Source organism: Eubalaena glacialis, chromosome 6 (assembly GCF_028564815.1).
Source record: "Eubalaena glacialis isolate mEubGla1 chromosome 6, mEubGla1.1.hap2.+ XY, whole genome shotgun sequence".
In the NCBI taxonomy this organism is placed as follows: domain Eukaryota; kingdom Metazoa; phylum Chordata; class Mammalia; order Artiodactyla; family Balaenidae; genus Eubalaena; species Eubalaena glacialis.
Genome location: NC_083721.1, coordinates 141,997,506 through 142,016,381, shown reverse-complemented (window position 1 = coordinate 142,016,381; position 18,876 = coordinate 141,997,506). Strand labels below are relative to the sequence as shown.

General features: G+C 41.9%; 2 protein-coding genes across 4 annotated transcripts in view; one reads left to right on the top strand and one right to left on the bottom strand.

The window, feature by feature from the left end:
* Positions 1 to 694, bottom strand: part of EAF1 (ELL associated factor 1) — a 14,863-nt gene extending 14,169 nt beyond the window's left edge. The window contains exons 1-2 of the mRNA XM_061192780.1: positions 623 to 694; positions 3 to 293 (exon numbers count right to left, since the gene is read on the bottom strand). Of these exons, the coding sequence (XP_061048763.1) occupies positions 3 to 293; positions 623 to 694 (363 nt within the window). The remainder of the gene's footprint in view (positions 1 to 2; positions 294 to 622) is intronic.
* The window catches only part of METTL6 (methyltransferase 6, tRNA N3-cytidine), a 19,091-nt gene extending 215 nt beyond the window's left edge, over positions 1 to 18,876 (top strand). For 2 of the 3 annotated variants that reach the window (XM_061194697.1, XM_061194695.1), the window contains exons 2-6: positions 611 to 1,024; positions 1,909 to 2,040; positions 9,836 to 10,006; positions 16,448 to 16,589; positions 18,564 to 18,876. In XM_061194697.1, coding sequence (XP_061050680.1) covers positions 800 to 1,024; positions 1,909 to 2,040; positions 9,836 to 10,006; positions 16,448 to 16,589; positions 18,564 to 18,745 — 852 coding nt within the window. In that variant the 5' untranslated portion in view covers positions 611 to 799 and the 3' untranslated portion in view covers positions 18,746 to 18,876. The remainder of the gene's footprint in view (positions 1 to 610; positions 1,025 to 1,908; positions 2,041 to 9,835; positions 10,007 to 16,447; positions 16,590 to 18,563) is intronic. The other variant, XM_061194698.1, reaches the window with a different exon arrangement.

Sequence of the window (18,876 nt, the reverse complement as noted above, 5' to 3'; positions counted from 1 at the left end):
GCCCTGGCGGCCGGGCGGCCCGGGTTATCCCGAGTGTCCTGGGGACACCACGCCACGCGTCTCTGAGTCTCTTCCTCCCCTTCGCGTGCCGACGGCGGCGCGAGGGCCTCAGTCCCCGGGAAGTGACGCCCCCTCTGGTTCGTAAGACTCCGAGACTCAGGCCACGCGGGCTTAGCTCCATTTTCCCCGAAAAACACTGTGTCTCCGGTCCTTGGAAACGGTGACCCTCCTTCTGTCTGTGAATTGACCACCCGCTTCCAGTTCGTGCAGCCGTTGTGGTTTGTAAGACACCCCTTTCACGGACACCGAACATTGATGAACCCAAGGTTTCTCAGTCAGTTCTCGGCAGTGACCTTTTTCTAAACCAGAGCGATTTTTTGTATTAGTTAACTTACTCTGGTTTGAATTACAGTTCTGTGCGTGAGAGCCCTGGCCGCTGAATGTCAGCCCTCTGAAGGCAGGGGCTGTGTCTTGGTCTTTGTGACCTCTTCTATAGCGGGGCAGGGATTTGTGTAAGGTCAGCACCTAGTAAATGTTTGCTGAGTTGAACTGTTAGGTGAAAGAACTGTTGTAGGACCACTAACTCAGCATCTTTAAAAAACTGTTCTAGAACTCCCCCAACCGGAGTCTCATTCTTTTTCCTGCGAAACTCCCGATGCTGCCTGAGGCTTGGACCCAACCTGAGGGACCACATCTGAGAAAACCCTGCCTGTGTCTGCAGTATCCGCTTGAATTCCTCAGGTTGTTCAGGAATGGAGAATCTCCAGCAGTGTTAAATATATGACCATCAACTTAGGAGATGGCTGCTTTGCAAAGGAAAGGGCTTCAGGCAAGGATTCTCAGCGCTGAAGAAGAGGAGAAACTGAAAAGAGACCAAGCTTTAGTGTCTAATTTTAAACAGCAAAAACTGGAAAAAGAGGCTCAGAAGAACTGGGACCTTTTTTACAAAAGAAATAGCACTAATTTCTTCAAAGATAGACACTGGACCACCAGAGAGTTTGAGGAGCTCAGATCATGTAGAGAGGTAAACTAATATTACACCTTATTTGAGCTGTTCTTCATTTAAAGTGTGTAGAAGAGGGGTGCTTTATTGCATTCCCAGGGGGAGTGTGAGATAATTTATGAAACCTCTCAGAGGCTTCATAAATTTTTGTACCTTAGATATACACTGTTTGTCTCAAGTAGTTTTAGCAGTTGCTGAGTTGTATAATACAGAGGAGAAAAGACGCTGTAACTGCAGTCCTGTTGTCTAACAAAGGCCAGTCACAGAATTTTGAAATCAGTGACTGGTGGGGCTTTCAGCCACTTCACACCGACATACCAGGCCATCAGCATCATGCTTCTGTATTATGGCAAGAGAAGGAAAAGTAGATAAATATATGCTTTTTTTGTAAGTTAAAAAAAAGGAGGGGCATTTTCTGTTTCTTTAAAGCTAATCTGAAAGTTGTAAATATTAAATTCATGCTGAATGATTTCAATGACAAGTTCATAATAATAATGATGAACACTTTATCATGCCCGTTTTCTAGAACTTTACATGTGTTCTGTAACTTAAGCCTTATAATAACATGGTGAAGTTTGGTGTTATAATTACCCCCACTTGCTGATGAAATTGAGGCACAAAGCTGTTTAAGTGATTTGTCCAGTGATAGAACACGGGGCGAGGGGAGGAGTCCAGATTTGAGTGCACGCGGTTTAACCTCAGAGCCTATTCTGTTAACCATTATGCTGTGTTTTCTCCACACCAAACTGCCCAGTGTTAGACGAGGTATCAGTGGCTTTGGGTTATCAGTTCACTTAATTGTCTACTCCATGGGGACAGAGACCTTGTCTCGTGTTCTGGACCTTTTAGTTTTTTCTTCATTATGTAGATGTAGTGTGCTGTAACTTTGGGTTCTCTTTCCTCAGTTTGCAGATCAAAAATTGACTATGCTTGAAGCTGGCTGTGGGGTTGGGAACTGTTTATTCCCGCTTTTAGAAGATCCGAATATCTTTGCCTATGCCTGTGATTTTTCTCCAAGAGCAGTTGAATATGTCAAGGTTGGTGCACCAGCTATGTGTTTTGTTATATTTTCCTAGACTTGTTGGACCTGCCTTCTACACCCATTTGCCCAATTTCAGTCCTCTCCCTGAAGCTAACCAGCTATGATCACTGTGAACCTCGTTTTCCTGTTTACATACATGTATAATACATACAGAAACATAGCAGTATTCAGAAAAGTAGAAAGAAATACCAAACAACATCCTTATCCTTGTATCCAGATTTAATGATTGCCAGCATTTTGCTATGTTTGCTTTATAGACTTGCTGAACTGTTTTAAAGTAAGTTACAAATGTTGACACACTTCACTCCTAAATATGTATGCCTACATCTTCAAAAAAAATGAGGACTTTTTCTACATGACTACAATATACTTATCATATCTGAGAAAAATAACTGTAATTCCCTAATGTCATTAATACGCAGTCTGGATTCAGATTTCCCCCAATAGTCCCAGGTGTCTTTTATAGCTATATTTAATTAAGGACTACATCTTACACTTTATTGTTTATCTTAAATCTCCTTAGCCTAAAACATTCCTGCCTTCCCCTTGACCTTTTCCCCACTGACATTGAATTTTCAGAGAGCAAGCCATTTTCTATAATGAGGTCCCACATTCCAAATTGGGTCTGATTGTTTCTCTTAATCATTGTTTAACTTGTTTCTGTATTTCCTGTAAACTAGAAGTTAGATTTAAATCAGGTAAAATACTTTGGGCAAAAATACTTTAGTAGGTGATGTTGTTTCTTTCATATTGCATCCTACCAGGAGGCAGTAATGTAATCTCGCTGTAAGTGATGCTAGTTTTGATCGATGGGTTAAGGTAGTAACTACCTAATTCCTTTGTTGCACAGGTATTTTCTTTTTGTCACTAACAGATATGTGGGAGATACTTTGGCAACATGCAAATATGTAGTTTTCCATCAACCTTTCACAGTTTTAGCATCTATTAGACTTTTTAAATAGTGGCATCACATTGTACTATAACCTGCTTTCTTCGCTCTATGTTATATCTTGCCGAGTTTTTCATCCTAGTACATGTAGGTCCACTGCATTTCATTAACCTGTTGTAGTATTCCATAGAACGGATATGCCATACTGGAACAGTTGCCTTGTTGATAATTGTTTGAATTGTTTCTAATTTTTTGCTCTTACAAGTAGGGTTAATGTAATCAAAATTGTACACATGCCCCAAAACACATGTGTGCACTTATTTCTGTGGTGAATAATAGAAAAGAATTCCTTGGAGAAAGGATACATGTTGAAATTTAAGTAGATAATGCCAAGCTTCCATCCAGAAAATTATACCAATTTATAATTTCACCAATAGTATAAAGATATTTTTTCCTCTATGCCCTTAACATTTGACATCAGTCTTCTTTGTATCTCCCAATCTTATGGGCAAAAAGCACTGTCTCCAATTATTTATTTATTTATTTATTTTTGGCTGCGTCACGTCTTAGTTGTGGCATGCGGGCTCTTCGTTGCAGCGCACGGGCTTCTCTGTAGTTGTGGTGCGCGGGCTCCAGAGCACGCGGGCTCAGTAGTTGTGGTGTGCGGGCTCTCTAGTTGTGGTGCTCAGGCTTGGTAGTTGTGGTGTGCGGGCTTAGTTGCCCCACGGCTTGTGGGAACTTAGTTCCCTGACCAGGGATCCAACCCACGTCCCCTGCTTGATCTGTGACCCAGGATGTGATCTATCCTGGACAATGTTCCATGTGCACTTGAGAAGAAAGTGTAATCTGCTGTTTTTGGATGGAATGTCCTATAAATATCAATTAAATCTATCTGGTCTGTTATGTCATTTAAAGCCTGTGTTTCCTTATTAATTTTCTGTTTGTATGATCTGTCCATTGGTGTAAGTGAGGTGTTAAAGTGCCCCACTATTATTGTGTTACTGTCGATTTCCTCTTTTATAGCTGTTTGCAGTTGCCTTATGTATTGAGGTGCTCCTCTGTTGGGTGCATATATATCTATAATTGTTATATCTTCTTCTTGGATTGATCCCTTGATCATTATGTAGTGTCCTTCCTTGTCTCTTGTAACATTCTTTATTTTAAAGTCTATTTTATCTGATATGAGTATTGCTACTCCAGCTTTCTTTTGATTTCCACTTGCATGGCATATCTTTTTCCATCCCCTAACTTTCAGTCTGTATGTGTCCCTAGATCTGAAGTGGGTCTCTTGTAGACAGCATATAGATGGGTCTTGTTTTTGTATCCATTCAGCGAGCCTGTGTCTTTTGGTTGGAGCATTTAATCCATTCACATTTAAGGTAATTATTGATATATGTGTTCCTATTACCATTTTCTTAATTGTTACTGATTTGTTTTTGTAGGTCTTTTTCTTCTCTTGTGTTTCCCACTTAGAGAAGTTCCTTCAGCATTTGTTGTAGAGCTGGTTTGGTAGTGCTGAATTCTCTTAGCTCTTACTTGTCTGTAAAACTTTTGATTTCTCCGTCAAATCTGATTGAGATCCTTGCTGGGTAGAGTAATCTTGGTTGTAGGTTCTTCCCCTTCATCACTTTAAATATATCATGCCACTCCCTTCTGGCTTGTAGAGTTTCTACTGAGAAATCAGCTGTTAACCTTGTGGGAATTCCCTTGTATGTTATTTGTCTTTTTTCCCTTGTTGCTTTCAGTAATTTTTCTTTGTTTTTAATTTTTGTCAATTTGATTACTATGTGTCTCGGTGTGTTTCTCCTTGGGTTTATCCTGCCTGGGACTCTCTGCCCTTCCTGGACTTGGGTGGCTATTTCCTTTCCCATGTTAGGGAAGTTTTCGACTCTAATCTCTTCAAATATTTTCTCGGGTCCTTTCTCTCTCTCTTCTTCTGGGACCCCTATAATGCGAATGTTGTTGCGTTTAATGTTGTCCCAGAGGTCTCTTAGGCTGTCTTCATTTCTTTTCATTCTTTTTTCTTTATTCTGTTCTGCGGCAGTGAATTCCACCATTCTGTCTTCCAGGTCACTTATCCGTTCTTCTGCCTCAGTTATTCTGCTATTGATTCTTTCTAGTGTATTTTTCATTTCAGTTATTGTAGTGTTCATCTCTGTTTGTTCTTTAATTCTTCTAGGTCTTTGTTAAACATTTCTTGCATCTTCTCGATCTTTGCCTCCATTCTTTTTCCGAGGTCCTGGATCATCTTCACTATCATTATTCTGAATTCTTTTTCTGGAAGTTTGCCTATCTCCACTTCATTTAGTTGTTTTTCTGGGGTTTTATCTTGTTCCTTCATCTGGTACATAGCCCTCTGCCTTTTCATCTTGTCTGCCTTCCTGTGAATGTGGTTTTTGTTCCACAGGTAGCAGGATTGTAGTTCTTCTTGCTTCTGCTGTCTGCCCTGTGGTGGATGAGGCTATCTATGAGGCTTGTGCAAGTTTCCTGATGGGAGGGACTGGTGGTGGATAGAGTTGGCTGTTGCTCAGGTGGGCAGAGCTCAGTAAAACTTTAATCCGCTTGTCTGCTGGTGGGTGGGGCTTGGTTCCCTCCCTGTTGGTTGGCTTGAGGCGACCCAACACTGGAGCCTACCTGGGCTCTTTGGTGGGGCTAATGGCAGAGTCTGGGAGGCCTCACGCCAAGGAGTACTTCCCAGAACTTCTGCTGCCAGTGTCCTTGTCCTCACGGTGAGCCACAGCCACCCCCTGCCTCTGCAGGAGATCCTCCAACACTAGCAGGTAGGTCTGGTTCAGTCTCCCCTGGGGTCACTGTTCCTTCCCCTGGGTCCCGATGCGCACACTACTTTGTGTGTGCCCTCCAAGAATGGGGTCTCTGTTTCCCCCAGTCCTGTTGAAGTCCTGCAATCAAATCCTGCTAGCCTTCAAAGTCTGATTCTCTAGGAATTCCTCCTCCCGTTGCCGGACCCCCAGGTTGGGAAGCCTTATGTGGGGCTCAGAACCTTCACTCCAGTGGGTGGACTTCTGTGGTATAAGTGTTCTCTAGTTTGTGAGTCACCCACTCAGCAGTTATGGGAATTGCTTTTATTGTGATTGCGCCCCTCCTACCGTCTCATTGTGGCTTCTCCTTTGTCTTTGGGTACGAGGTATCTTTTTTGGTGAGTTCCAGTGTCTTCCTGTTGATGATTGTTCAGCAGTTAGTTGTGATTCCAGTGCTCTCGCAAGAGAGAGTGAGCGCATGTCCTTCTACTCTGCCATCTTGAACCAATCTGATAATCTTTTCCTTTTAAGGTACTAAGGTTTTATGTCTTGTTTAGAAGTTCTATAATCACATAGATATGCTTTTTTAAATTTTGGTTATGGTTTTTAATCAATCTGGACAAAGTTTGGCCATTATATCTTCAAGTATTTCTTCAGCTCTGTTTCCTCTTCTCCTTCTAGGATTCCAATTACTTGTATGTTATACCATTTGTATTGTCTCACAGCTCTTGGATGCTGGTTTTTTGTTTTTAACTTTTTTTCCCTTTCTTCAGTTTGTGTAATTTCTATTGTCCTATCATCAAGTTCACTGGTTTCTCTTTAGGTGGTAGGCATTCCTATTGATGTGCCTGTCAAAAGCATTCTTCATTTCTATAACTAAGCTTTTGGTTTTTAGCATTTCCAGTTGATTTGTTTTGTAGTTTCTCTCTCTCTGTGAAATTACCTATCTGATCTTGCATGTTGTCTACCTTTTCCTTTAGAGCCTTTAATATGTTAATCACAGTTATTTTAAATGTCCAAACCTGTAGTTCCAACGTCTGTGTCATATTTGAGTCTGGTTCTCATGATTGATTGTCTCTTCAGAGCATATTTTTTCTTGCCTTTTGGTATGCCTTGTTCTTTTTTGTTGAAAGCCGGGTATGTCATATAGGGCAGTGGATACTGAGGTAGTAAGGATTTGTAATAGTCTAGACAGGAGTTGGGCTCTATTTGAAGTCTCCTGTTGCTATAGTTACCTGTGAGGTTTGTTGTTGCTATGGGCCTCAGAGACTTCAGACTCCTCTGGTGACTTTGTTTTTGTTGCTCCTCTTGGCTTTGGGTCTTCCCTTTGTGCTGTTCACCATGAAGAGTCTGTCTCTTGCAGCTTGCCCAGCAATCCACTGCTTTACTGGAGACTTGTTGGTAGTATGTGGGGAAAGAGACTTTCTCTAATGTTCTGATTCTCAGTTTTTGAACTACATAATGGACCTGTGTTTTAGGGGTGTGGCCCTCACAAGTGTTTCTGCTTCTCCAGGAATAGAGCTTTTCTCTCCCATCGCTTCCCCACCTCTGTCATCCTCTGTGGTCTTGAGGCCATTCTCTCTGCAGATTAAGACTAGGTCTGGGAAGAGTAGGGCCCTCCCCCAGTGGTAGTGGTACTCCACCAGTGCCCTAAGGACACAGGCCTCAGATGACTTTTCCCCTGCAGGTTAAACCTTTCCTCCCTTAAAGGAGGTGAGAAAGTCCAGCACCAGAAAGAGCACCATTGTCTCTGTGAGAGCCTGGTGATGTCCTTGGTGGAAACACCTGCAAAGGGTGGGAACATCCCGATGGCTTCAGCTGTTTGTCACATTTCTAATTTTCTCTTCCCAGGCTGAAGGCTACTGCCTCAGGTAAGCAAACGCTTGGGTCCTGCGTCTCCCTGAAGGCACCTGTCCCTCTCCAGATTTGGGGACGGCTGGTGGTTCTTTGACCTCTGTTCTTTCATGGGTTCACATAAAGTTGCTTTCTGTCCAGCTTGTTTCCCATAAGGATGGGAGCTACGTCTCTCCACCTCTCTACATCTCTGCACTGGAGCTGCAAGTCTTTTATTACTCCAAGCGGTCTGCTGTCCTCTAACGCAAGTGGATAGAGCTAGCTGTTCAAACAGTGAATTGAGTGAGAAATTTGTTTTCCATTCCTGATAATTGTCACCTGTATTATCTACTTTTTTTTTTTTAATTTATTTTTGGCCACGTTGGGTCTTTGTTGCTGTGTGCGGGCTTTCTCTAGTTGCGGAGAGAGGGGGCTACTCTTCGTTGCGGTGCATAGGCTTCTCATTGCGGTGGCTTCTCGTTGCGGAGCACGGGTTCTAGGCACGCGGGCTTCAGTAGTTGTGGCACGTGGGCTCAGTAGCTGTGGCTTGTGGACTCTAGAGCACAGTCTCAGTAGTTGTGGTGCATGAGTTTAGTTGCTCCGCAGCCTGTGGGATCTTCCCAGACCAGGGCTCGAACCCATGTCCCCTGCATTGGCAGGCGGATTCTTAACAACTACGCCAACAGGGAAGTCCCTATTATCTACCTTTTTTTAAATCTAATTGCCATTTTTGTCATCTCTCTTCTGTCATATACACTACTGATCCCTCTTTATACATGGGTCTGTTTGGGGACTCTGTTCTGTCTCAGTGATCTATTTGTCCCCATTCTCAAACCACACTGTTTTAGTACTTCATTTTGTAATGTGTTTTGATGTCCAGTAGTGTGCCTCCTCTTCCACTGTTTTTCATTTAAAAATCATCTTGGCGGGCTTCCCTGTTGGCACAGTGGTTAAGAATCCACCTGCCAGTGCAGGGGATACGGGTTCGAGCCCTGGTCTGGGAAGATCCCACATGCTGTGGAGCAGCTAAGCCCGTGTGCCACAACTACTGAGCCTGTGCTCTAGAGCCCGTGAGCCACAACTACTGAGGCTGCATGCTGCAACTACTGAAGCCCACGTGCCTAGAGCCCTTACTCTGCAAAAAGAGAAGCCACTGCAATGAGAAGCCCGCACACCGCAATGAAGAGTAACCCCCACTCACTGCAACTAGAGAAAGCCCGTGCGCAGCAATGAAGACCCAACACAGCCAAAAAAAATAAATCAATAAAATAAATACATTAAAAACAAACCAAAAAAACCCCACAATGTGATATCACCTCACAGCCATTAGGATGGCCACTATCAAAAATAAAAATCATCTTGGCTATTCCTCAAGATTTTCACTTCCAGATGAATAAAATTTACCTTGTCAAGTTTCTAGAATCTGTGGAGATTCAGTTGAGATTGCATTGGATTTATAAGAGGAGTTATAGGTAGAACTGACACCTTTTCAACATTGAACCTTCCCACCCAATAACTCTGTATATCTCTCTATTTATTAAAGTCCTTATTCACATTAAAGAAAAGTTTGATATTTTTTTCCATAATGCTCTTATACATGTGTTGAAACCATCAACCAAAATGTACCAGGAACACACTTGTAGTTAAAAAAAAAAAAAAAAAGTTAGGTTTTATTAGCTTGCTGCATCAAGGGAAAAATATACCCAGAAGAACTGTGGGAGCATCTCAATAAAGGAAATTGGAAGGACTTCTCATAGGGTTAAGGGAGCAGAGGCTGGTTTTGGATTATCATCCCTCTGGAGTTACATGCTTCTAAAATGCTCAGTTTGGAATATGTGATAGACTGTGTACTCAGTTAAAAATGATTGGTTAATATATTTAAAACAGGTAACCAACAAGGACCTGCTGTATAGCACAGGGAACTCTGCTCAATACTCTGTAATAACCTAAATGGGAAAAGAATTTGAAAAAGAATAGGTACATGTATATGTATAACTGAATCACTCTGCTGTACACCTGAAACTAACAACACTGTTAATCAAATATACTCCAATATAAAATAAAATTTTTTTTAAAAGGAAAAACGTGATTTGTTAAAATGAAATCTTGTCTGTTGCAGCAGTATTGAACATTACATGCTTTAATGTGCAAATGGTTCATTACTCAGTTTTACCCAGTTACAAAGTGATCATTGATTTCTGTGTAGCAGTGTACACATAGAAATAGTATCTCCTTTTGATGCTGTGTTTTTCTCTATGTATCAACGTGGATGTGGTGTTAAAATTATTTTGTGTTTTTCTCCTCTCTAGCAAAATCCTTTATATGACACAGAAAGATGCAAGGTATTCCAGTGTGATCTGACTAAAGATGACCTTCTGGAACACGTGCCCCCAGAGTCTGTGGATGTTGTCATGTTGATATTTGTGCTCTCTGCGGTTCACCCTGATAAAATGCACCTTGTCTTACAAAACATTTACAAGGTTAGTAATTGGGAGCCTGCACTTGAGGGTTAGATGTCCTGATCTTTTCACTTACCTTCTCTCTGCGGCTCACGTGCTGTCTCGATTCACAGAGTCTCCACGTTCTCACGAGGTGGGCTGCGTAGTCAGTGTAGGGAAGAAAGTTCTCCTGCATAAAACATCCACCCTAAATTCTCATTTGCCTGGTGGCCATCGCTGCCCTTCAGAGCTTGGCCAGCCTTGGAGCAGGGATGATTTTGCAGCTGCCTAGGCTCTGTGGAGTCTTGCTGTCAAGTGAGAGGAAGCATAGTTCAGTGCACAAGAGCACACAGTCTGGAGTCAGGGTGCCTAGAATCGAATCTGGCTCCCCTAATGTAGGCAACTTCCTTTACCTTTCTGAGCCTCCATTTCATTACCTGTGGAATGTTGAGATAATAGTTCCTAGATCTTAGGATTTGTGGGAGATTATATGAGATGTGTTTTAAGTGCTTAGTGCAGTGCCTAGAAATGGTGAGTGCTCTTTAAAAGTCAGCTGTGGTCGTCATTGTTGTCACTCCCATCATTGTTGTTAGACTGGGGAGAACCCAAGCTGCTGTGGCCACCAGGAGGCTGCTGCAGCACTCAGGGAGTAAAGCATCGCTCCTAAGTCATGTGACTCAAGACAGGCCACCTTTTCATTCTTCTCTGGGCCTCAGTTTTCTTGTCTGTAAAATAGGGGTGTCTTTCACTCATGGGGTTATTGTGAGATGCAGGTAAGATCAGGTACGAGGTGCTTTGTAAACTACAGTAGAGGCTCTCTTAGCTGTACAAACAGTGGGTAACCATGTTGATTAACTTAAAATCAACTAAGTCAAGAAATGATTTTTAAAAATGGTACTTTCTTACCGTAAACATCTTATTATAAGTTAAAATATGTTAATACTCACTTATCATTCTTTTCATGTAGAGCCATGGCCTTTTCTTTGAGTATGGGGCCATTTATCTTACATAAATCATACATGTAATAGAGTTTCGGTTTCTTTACAGCAAGAACTTAAAAACAATGGAAAAGTAATATGAGGGCAGATTCTTTTATATTTTTACCCAGACTTTCATAGTTGATTCTCCCACGCTTAATTAAATAGAAGTTTGTTCAGTGCTTGTTTAACAAGTCTTTCCAAAGTATTCAACATACTTTTCATAGGAAATAAAACTGCCTTCTGTTCACGTTCGTATTGCATTGTTTATATACTCATATATAATGATAAATCTCAGAACAGCAGCACAAGCAAGCTTGGGAATGAACACCAGTGACTGATGGGAGCACCAGCTCCCCGGGAGGCCCTGGAGTGTAATGGCGCACGATCTAGAGAGCCTGGGAGCCTCACCTGCTCAGGGGGTCATGGCTTCAGTCAGTCTGTTTACAGAGAGAGTGGAAAGTGTCCAGCAAGCTGAGAAAGTGGACATTAGTTGAGAGCCTCTGTATATGTAGAGCCGTACATTAAAATTTAACCCTGGTTCGTGATGTTTTAAAATAGTAGTGAGGTAGAAATTTCAAGACGCTGGAAACCTGTTAGGGAATAGCTATTCTTACTGAAAACAATTTTTAAGAAAATTCAGATATTGCCACATTGGTTTTAGCCCTCTGCTTATGAGGTTTTGTAAGGTTTTTTCCTCCTTACCTCTCCTTTCCCTGCCCTGGCATATGAACAGATGAGAACCCAGCGTGTATCCACAGATGGGCATGGGACTTAAGCTGGGTAAAGAGGGAAGAGGGGACCGATGGGAGGATCCCTGATTTGATGGCTCAGGTGAAGGTGAAGGTTTATGAAAGATGGGGAATTAGAGAGCTGGAAAAATGGTGGAGGGGGTGGTCGGAGAGTGACTTGTGTGACATTGAGAGTATGAAGGGGTTATACTTTACAGTGTTGACAAGACCTTAGGACATTACTGTGGGAGCGAGTGATTAAGGTAGGGTGGAGGACGAGATCTTTGGAAGAGAGAAGCTCAAATCATTGAGGCCAGCATATTTGGAAGCATAATCCATGTGCATGTTGAAATTGATGGGAATTAAGAATGGAGTAGTATGAGGATAAAAGCATAAACCAGAAGATGCATTCATCATGAAATGGAGGGAAATGACCCTGGAACTAATAGATGACTAACAATAAGGGATAGTGGGTGATATGATCTGATGACAGGAGATTCAGACCTGAGGCTTGGGGAGGAGAAAGGGGAATGCACAGAAAGTAGCAATGGGGCAAGGAGGACCCCAACCCCATTCCCACGCCCAGTGGTACAAGGACCATGGGAGAAAACACAGCCTGACTTGAGAGGTTGCAGGGAAAACTGCGTCCTCAGGGGACAGTCAGGATTTTGTTAGCACAAGAATGTGAAGGGAACATTCAGGATACCAGTGATTTCACTGATGGAGGGTTTTGGGGATTAGGAAGGAGTAGGAGGTAATAGAGGCAGAGTAAGGAGTGTCTGGAACTTTACTGGGGACGAGAGTGCCCACTGTCAATATTCTATCCATCATATACTGGAGGTCCTAGTCAGTTGGAGAAGACCAGAAAAAGGAGTAAAGGGTTTTAGAATGAGAAAGAAACAGAACTCATTATTTGCAGATAATATGATTGTCTAATGAGAAAATATTAACAATTACATAAGTGTAAGATGAATGTACTCAGTGCCACAGAACTGTACACTTAAAAAAGAGTAACATGCATTGTGCAATCTTACTTTTCCGCTTCATGTTACATGTTTTGTTCTACTTCTTTGTTTGATTTTGAGTTTTTTGGTAGACTTTTTTTTTTTTTTGAGGAAATTGACAGCTGATTTTAAATTTACATGAAGGCACAAAGAGTCAAAACACTCTTGAAGAAGAAGGCGATGGGGAGATTTATACCCTACCAGATATAAAGGCTTGTTACAACTACAATTATTAAGACACAGTGGTGTTGGCAGAGGGACAGACAAATTGACAAATGGAATGTGATAGCTTAAAAGCAGATCCATATATATTTGGAAATTTGATAGTTGATAGAGGTGACATTGAAGATCACTGGGAAAAGGACTGCTCAGCAAATGATTCTGGGACTGTTGGTAGTCCACGTGGGGAAAAACCAAAATTGTATTCCTACTTCACATCCTATACAAAAGGCATTCCAGGTGGATTTAAAGACAAATGGAAAAGACAAAAGTTTAAGCCTTTCAGAAGAAAATATAGGAGAAAATCTTTGACTTCAGAGTAGGGAAAATTTTCTCAAAGACTCAAAAACATTCTATGCATAAAGATGATGGTAAAAAAATTAAGAGTTTCTGTTCTTCAAAAGACAATATAATCCAAAGAAATTAAAAAGACAAGGTGGGAAAAGTAACTTAAAATCTATTCAACTGAGGGACTTCCTTGGCAGTCTAGTGGTTAAGATTCCGATCTTCCACTGCAGGGGCCATGGCTTCGATCCCTGGTCAGCTTAGTATCCAGAATGTATAAGGAATTCCTGAGTAACAGTAAGAATGACAATAGAAAAATGAGCAAACAGTCAATTTATAGAAGAGAACACACAAATAGTTAACATATGAAAAGATAACCTCAATAACCCAGGAAATGGAAAATAAAACCATAATGAGACACCATTAGATTAATAAAGTTAAGTCTGACAGAGCTGGGTATTAATGAGAATATGCCTATTCTTGACTTAAATGGAAACATACAGCATGTTATCTATATTTTAGTATGTAATGAAGTGTTATATTAAAAAAGTTAACTTGAGCTGTCCCAGTCCATACCTGGCCCCTTTCTTTTTTTTTTTTTAAAAAATTTATTTATTTATTTATTTATTTATTTATTTATTTATTTATGGCTGTGTTGGGTCTTCGTTTCTTTGAGAGGGCTTTCTCTCTAGTTGTGGCAAGTGGGGGCCACTCTTTATCGCGGTGCGCGGGCCTCTCACTATCGCGGCCTCTCCTGTTGCGGAGCACAGGCTCCAGACGCGCAGGCTCAGTAATTGTGGCTCACGGGCCCAGTTGCTCCGTGGCATGTGGGATCCTCCCTGACCAGGGATCGAACCCGTGTCCCCTGCATTGGCAGGCAGACTCTCTACCACTGCGCCACCAGGGAAGCCCCCTGGCCCCTTTCTTATAGTAACAAATTCCATTTCAGCAGTCTTCCTGTTTTTACCCCCCAATAGAAATCCTTTTTCAACTGACCTGGAATGAGTTCACGGCAGCAGTGTGATGCTGTCATGCATAGTCAGTCACTGGTTCATTAAATTGAGACCATGTGCTTCATGAGGAAATTACTGGAAGAAGCGAACTCTCAGCCTCTGACAATCAGGCACCCTTTGGGCAGCTCTGCACTCTTGCTTGATCAGCTACAGTAATAAGCTGTTGTACGGTAGAGCTAATTACTCTAGGATGTTAACACCTGAGAAATTTTAAAACCACATAATTTTACACTGAAAGGCAGCCTCAGTTGAATTCCCTCAGTTTTGGAATAGAACAGTAAAATAAAAATAGACCAAATTTGTCATCAGAAGATGAGATTTTGGTCTTCCCGGTGCCACTGACTTGCCTTGAAAGCCCAGGCGAGTCACTTGTACTCTGAGCCTCACTCAGCGTGGAGTGGGTCTGGTCGACCTCACCTGCTCTCTTCCTGGAGCTGTTGGGAGGGTGAGGAAAGCCGGTGGCTGCACAGCCCCGCCATCAAAGGAGGTGTTATACCATAATTACTGTCTTACGGACGAGAAAACACCTTCAGAGGGATGAAATGTTGTCCACGGTCATTCAACCAGTTGACAGAAGAGCTGGGATATGGACCAGGATTTCCCAAATTCCTGAGCAAGTGTGCCATGCAGCCTTTCCTTCCCTCTGAAATTAAGAATGATTTCTTTCTCACACAGACTAAAATTTTCAGACTTTTTCCTTCTCAATTATTCACATTTTAAAATTTAGCATTTCTGACCAAGGTATGAATGTTTTTATCTAAGAGGCACTTTACTGACAATATTATAAATGCATGCTTGTGTTGATAAGAATTAGCTAAATGACGGAATTCCCTGGCAGTCCAGTGGTTAGGACTCCATGCTTTCAGTGCCAAGGGCGCGGGTTCGATCCCTGGTTGGGGAACTAATATCCCACAAGCCATGGGACGTGGCCAAAAAAAAAAAAAAAAGAATTTGCTAAATGAGAAAATCTGCAGCACACTTGGAAGTATTATGGGCCATCTTTCCTATTCTATTCAGGAAGAGGAAACACATCAAATTACATCAGAAATCTACTATAATAGGTGCTACATGTCATGTCTTAAAAATAATCTTGTTGATGTGATGGGGCAGAATATATTTAATAAAATCAATGCCCCCTTTTGAAGTCCACTCTTATTTGGTAAAGTTATGCAGTTTGAAAGAATCCCCGCATAAAAAGCAAGTGTCACAGCAAGTACCACTTTCTTTTCATTCTGAAAAGCATATGGCTATTTGCTGTGTAAGAGGGGCAGTTATACCACTCCTGGCGGATTTTACCTTCCAATTTTTGAGACATCTGCTCTGTGACAGCTATTTCTGAAAGGCTGTAGTGAGGGACTCCCACCGGAGCCTGACACTGGTCCCTTCTCTACACACTGCACTAACGTGAGGATGCTTCACCTCAAATCAAGAAGTGCAGCAGTGTGGGAAGAATACTCAAGTTACCCCTTCCCTCACAGCCTCTCTTGTCTTGTCAGTAGTGAGGACGGAATTGGAATGACACCCCCCGCCCCTACTCCGCCCAGGGCTAACAAACGTCCCTGATCCTGCAGTGTGATGCCTTTTACCCCAGGGTGAGTCCTGCCTCCCCTCCTTGGTAGCTGCTGTATGATCGTGGGCAAATCACTTCCCTCTTCTGCTACCAGTTTCCTTGTCTCACAGAGGATAATCACACTCCTTCCTTCCTTCCTCCCAGAATTGTATGAAGACCCAATGAGAAAATGTCTGGTAAGCTATAGCGGGCTGTCCACTGTTAGCGTGGTGGGCAAGCCATACAGAATTGTAGCCTGGGAGACCAGAGCTGGGACTCAGGATGAGGAAGGCCAAAAAATCAGTAAAAAGGGAAAATGACATCATATTTTTTTAAAGAAACAATTTGACTTCAGGGTCATGGATTAGGAGATGGCTAGTAAAATGGTGGGAGAACGTGCTTTAGTGAGGGTATGATTGTTTCTTCTAATGTCTTTAACACTTTAATTGTGTGACACTGGACCTTCCACAGAACTCTCATTAGTGCTCAGGAAGTACCCCTCCAGCTCACAGGACACTGCCAAGTCTTAGCACACCTTTGCTTATCAGGCCCTTTTCCTTCATAGTATGGGTATTGCAGTCTGGCCCCTTTCATAACTGTCACAAATGCAGGTTATTTTAATCCCTAAATTAATCAGGTTTTATTTTATAGTAAGCTCTGTTTGACTGGGTCCCCGAGTTACGTGCAGCCTGTTTTGTTTCGTAGGTATTAAAACCAGGCAAAAGTGTCTTGTTTCGCGACTATGGGCTGTATGATCATGCCATGCTTAGGTTTAAAGCCGGCAGCAAACTTGCAGAAAACTTTTATGTTAGACAAGATGGAACCAGATCGTATTTTTTCACTGATGGTAAGATTGCTGAAATCTGTCTTGACTGTTGTTTCCTTGATTGCATTGTCACTGTGGTACCAGTTGGAGTGGGGGTGACTGTACCCCCCTCACAAGCACAAGGTCCCAGAACAAGCCCGCTCATGCTCACCACTTACCAGCCCCGGCTGTGAGCTCACAAGCCACCTCTGGTGATGGTGTCCAGTTAGTGAGCCGGATCAGTGGACAGGCTCTGATGCGCCGCCATGTGGATGACGCCAGGAGCTGCGCTGGAAAGCGGGGAGAGCAAACCAGAATCTTCACTTCGTCCACTCAGGAATAAAGCAAATAGGACAGGGTAGTGCCTTGAGATTACTTGAGTCTCACAAAGGTAAGAAACCTTTTTCTATAAAAGTGATTGAGGGACTTCCCTGGCGGTCCAGTGGTTAAGACTTTACCTTCCAATGCAGAGGGTGCAGGTTCGATCCCTGGTTGGGGAGCTAAGACCCCACATGCCTCGAGGCCAAAAAATCAAGACAAAAAACAAGCAATATTGTAACAAATTCAATAAAGATTTCAAATGGTCCACATCAAGAAAAATCTTTAAGAAAAAAAAGTGATTGAAACTGTTTTTACACAAATTTGCTATAGAGGGGTCTTTAAAAGGTCATTTTTGATAAGAAAACCGTCCAAACACGGAACATGATTTTAGTCTTTTAGGTATTTTGAACGTTAGTTTTAAGCCTGTTAAATACAGGCATACCTCGTTTTATTGTGCTTCGTGGATATTGCATTTTTCGTAAATGGGATGTTCGTGACAACCCTGTGTCGAACAAGTCTATTGGCACCATTTTTCCAACAGCATTTGCTCACTTCATGCCTCTATGTCAGATTTTGGTAATTCTCGCAATATTTTGAACTATTATAAATTATTATATTTCCTATGGTGATCTGTGGTCAGTGATCTTTGATGTTACTACTAAGACTCACTGCAGGCTCAGATGATGGTTAGCAATTTTTAGCAATAAAGTATTTTTTAATTAAGGTATACACATTGTTTTTTTAGACACAGTGCTACTGCATACTTAATAGACTACAGTATAGTGTAAACATAACTTTCACATGCACTGAGAAACCAGAAAATTCGTGTGGCTCACTTTATTGCAATATTTGCCTTTATTGTGGTGGTCTGGAACCGAACCCACAATATCTCTGAGGTGTGCCTGTAATCTGAACCATAAGATAATTACCTTCTTAAGCTCTAATTTTTACAACATTTGTATTTCTTGAAGTGAAATATTCTCTTAAACTCAAAAATAAAGCTAAAAATGAGTGATTAACATTAAAACTACAAAACCATTAAAAATGTACGGTGAAAATTAAAAATTTGTTTTAATGTTTTGGATTCATGAAATCTGATTAAACCAATTATAAATAATTGAGAAGATGCAGTAATATCTGCAAAGTGCTTCAGAGCACATTCTTTGGAGTAATGCCCTCGATAAGAGTCTTTGTTTTTGCTACGTAGCCATTCTGTTTGTTTCACTTAATGTGTAGTGATGTATCACTTGGATTAACTTTTCCTTAGGGTATGTCACCATCAGAAGATTTTTTGTCTCCCCACTTTGGTCACCGATTTTCCTCCTTCATGTTAGCATAGATGAGGTGCTTGATGTAAACAAATTGAGCACACACGCATTTTGCATGAGTACAGCCAGTCTGGAATTGTGTTTCTTTTTACTCAGACTCTTGTCCTTGGGGAATCACAGTAGGGCAAGGAGGGCGTACTACAGGTTGTTCTTAAACTTTTTTGCTTATTGTTTATTTGGGAGTTTTTGTTTGACAGGGAGAAGTAGGAGTTTGTTAACTTTCCAGAACAAAACCTTCTTTACCTTTTAGTGTTGAGGTTCTCCTTCCATTAAGGACGCCCTATCTCAGCCTCCCACCCCCCTCACCACTGCTCAGTGGCGCAGTGGAGTCCAGACTGCGAGCGCTGTCGATCTGCTTGTCTTCTAGAATTCCTGGCACGGCTCTTTATGGACACAGGTTACGAAGAAGAGGTGAACGAGTATGTGTTTCGTGAGACGGTGAATAAAAAAGAAGGCCTGTGTGTGCCGAGGGTTTTCCTTCAGAGCAAGTTCCGAAAGTCTCTGAAGAACCCAACTCCTGTGACCCTGCGCCTGGGCCACGAGTCCTGACCTTTTACGAGGTTGATGTCTGTGCCTCCCCTTGAAGAGGAAAGTTTAAAGTCACTCTTTTTATTTTGTGTACTTTTATATTTTAACTTTTTAAAATGAATATATATACTTTTTATATTAAAAGGTAGCAA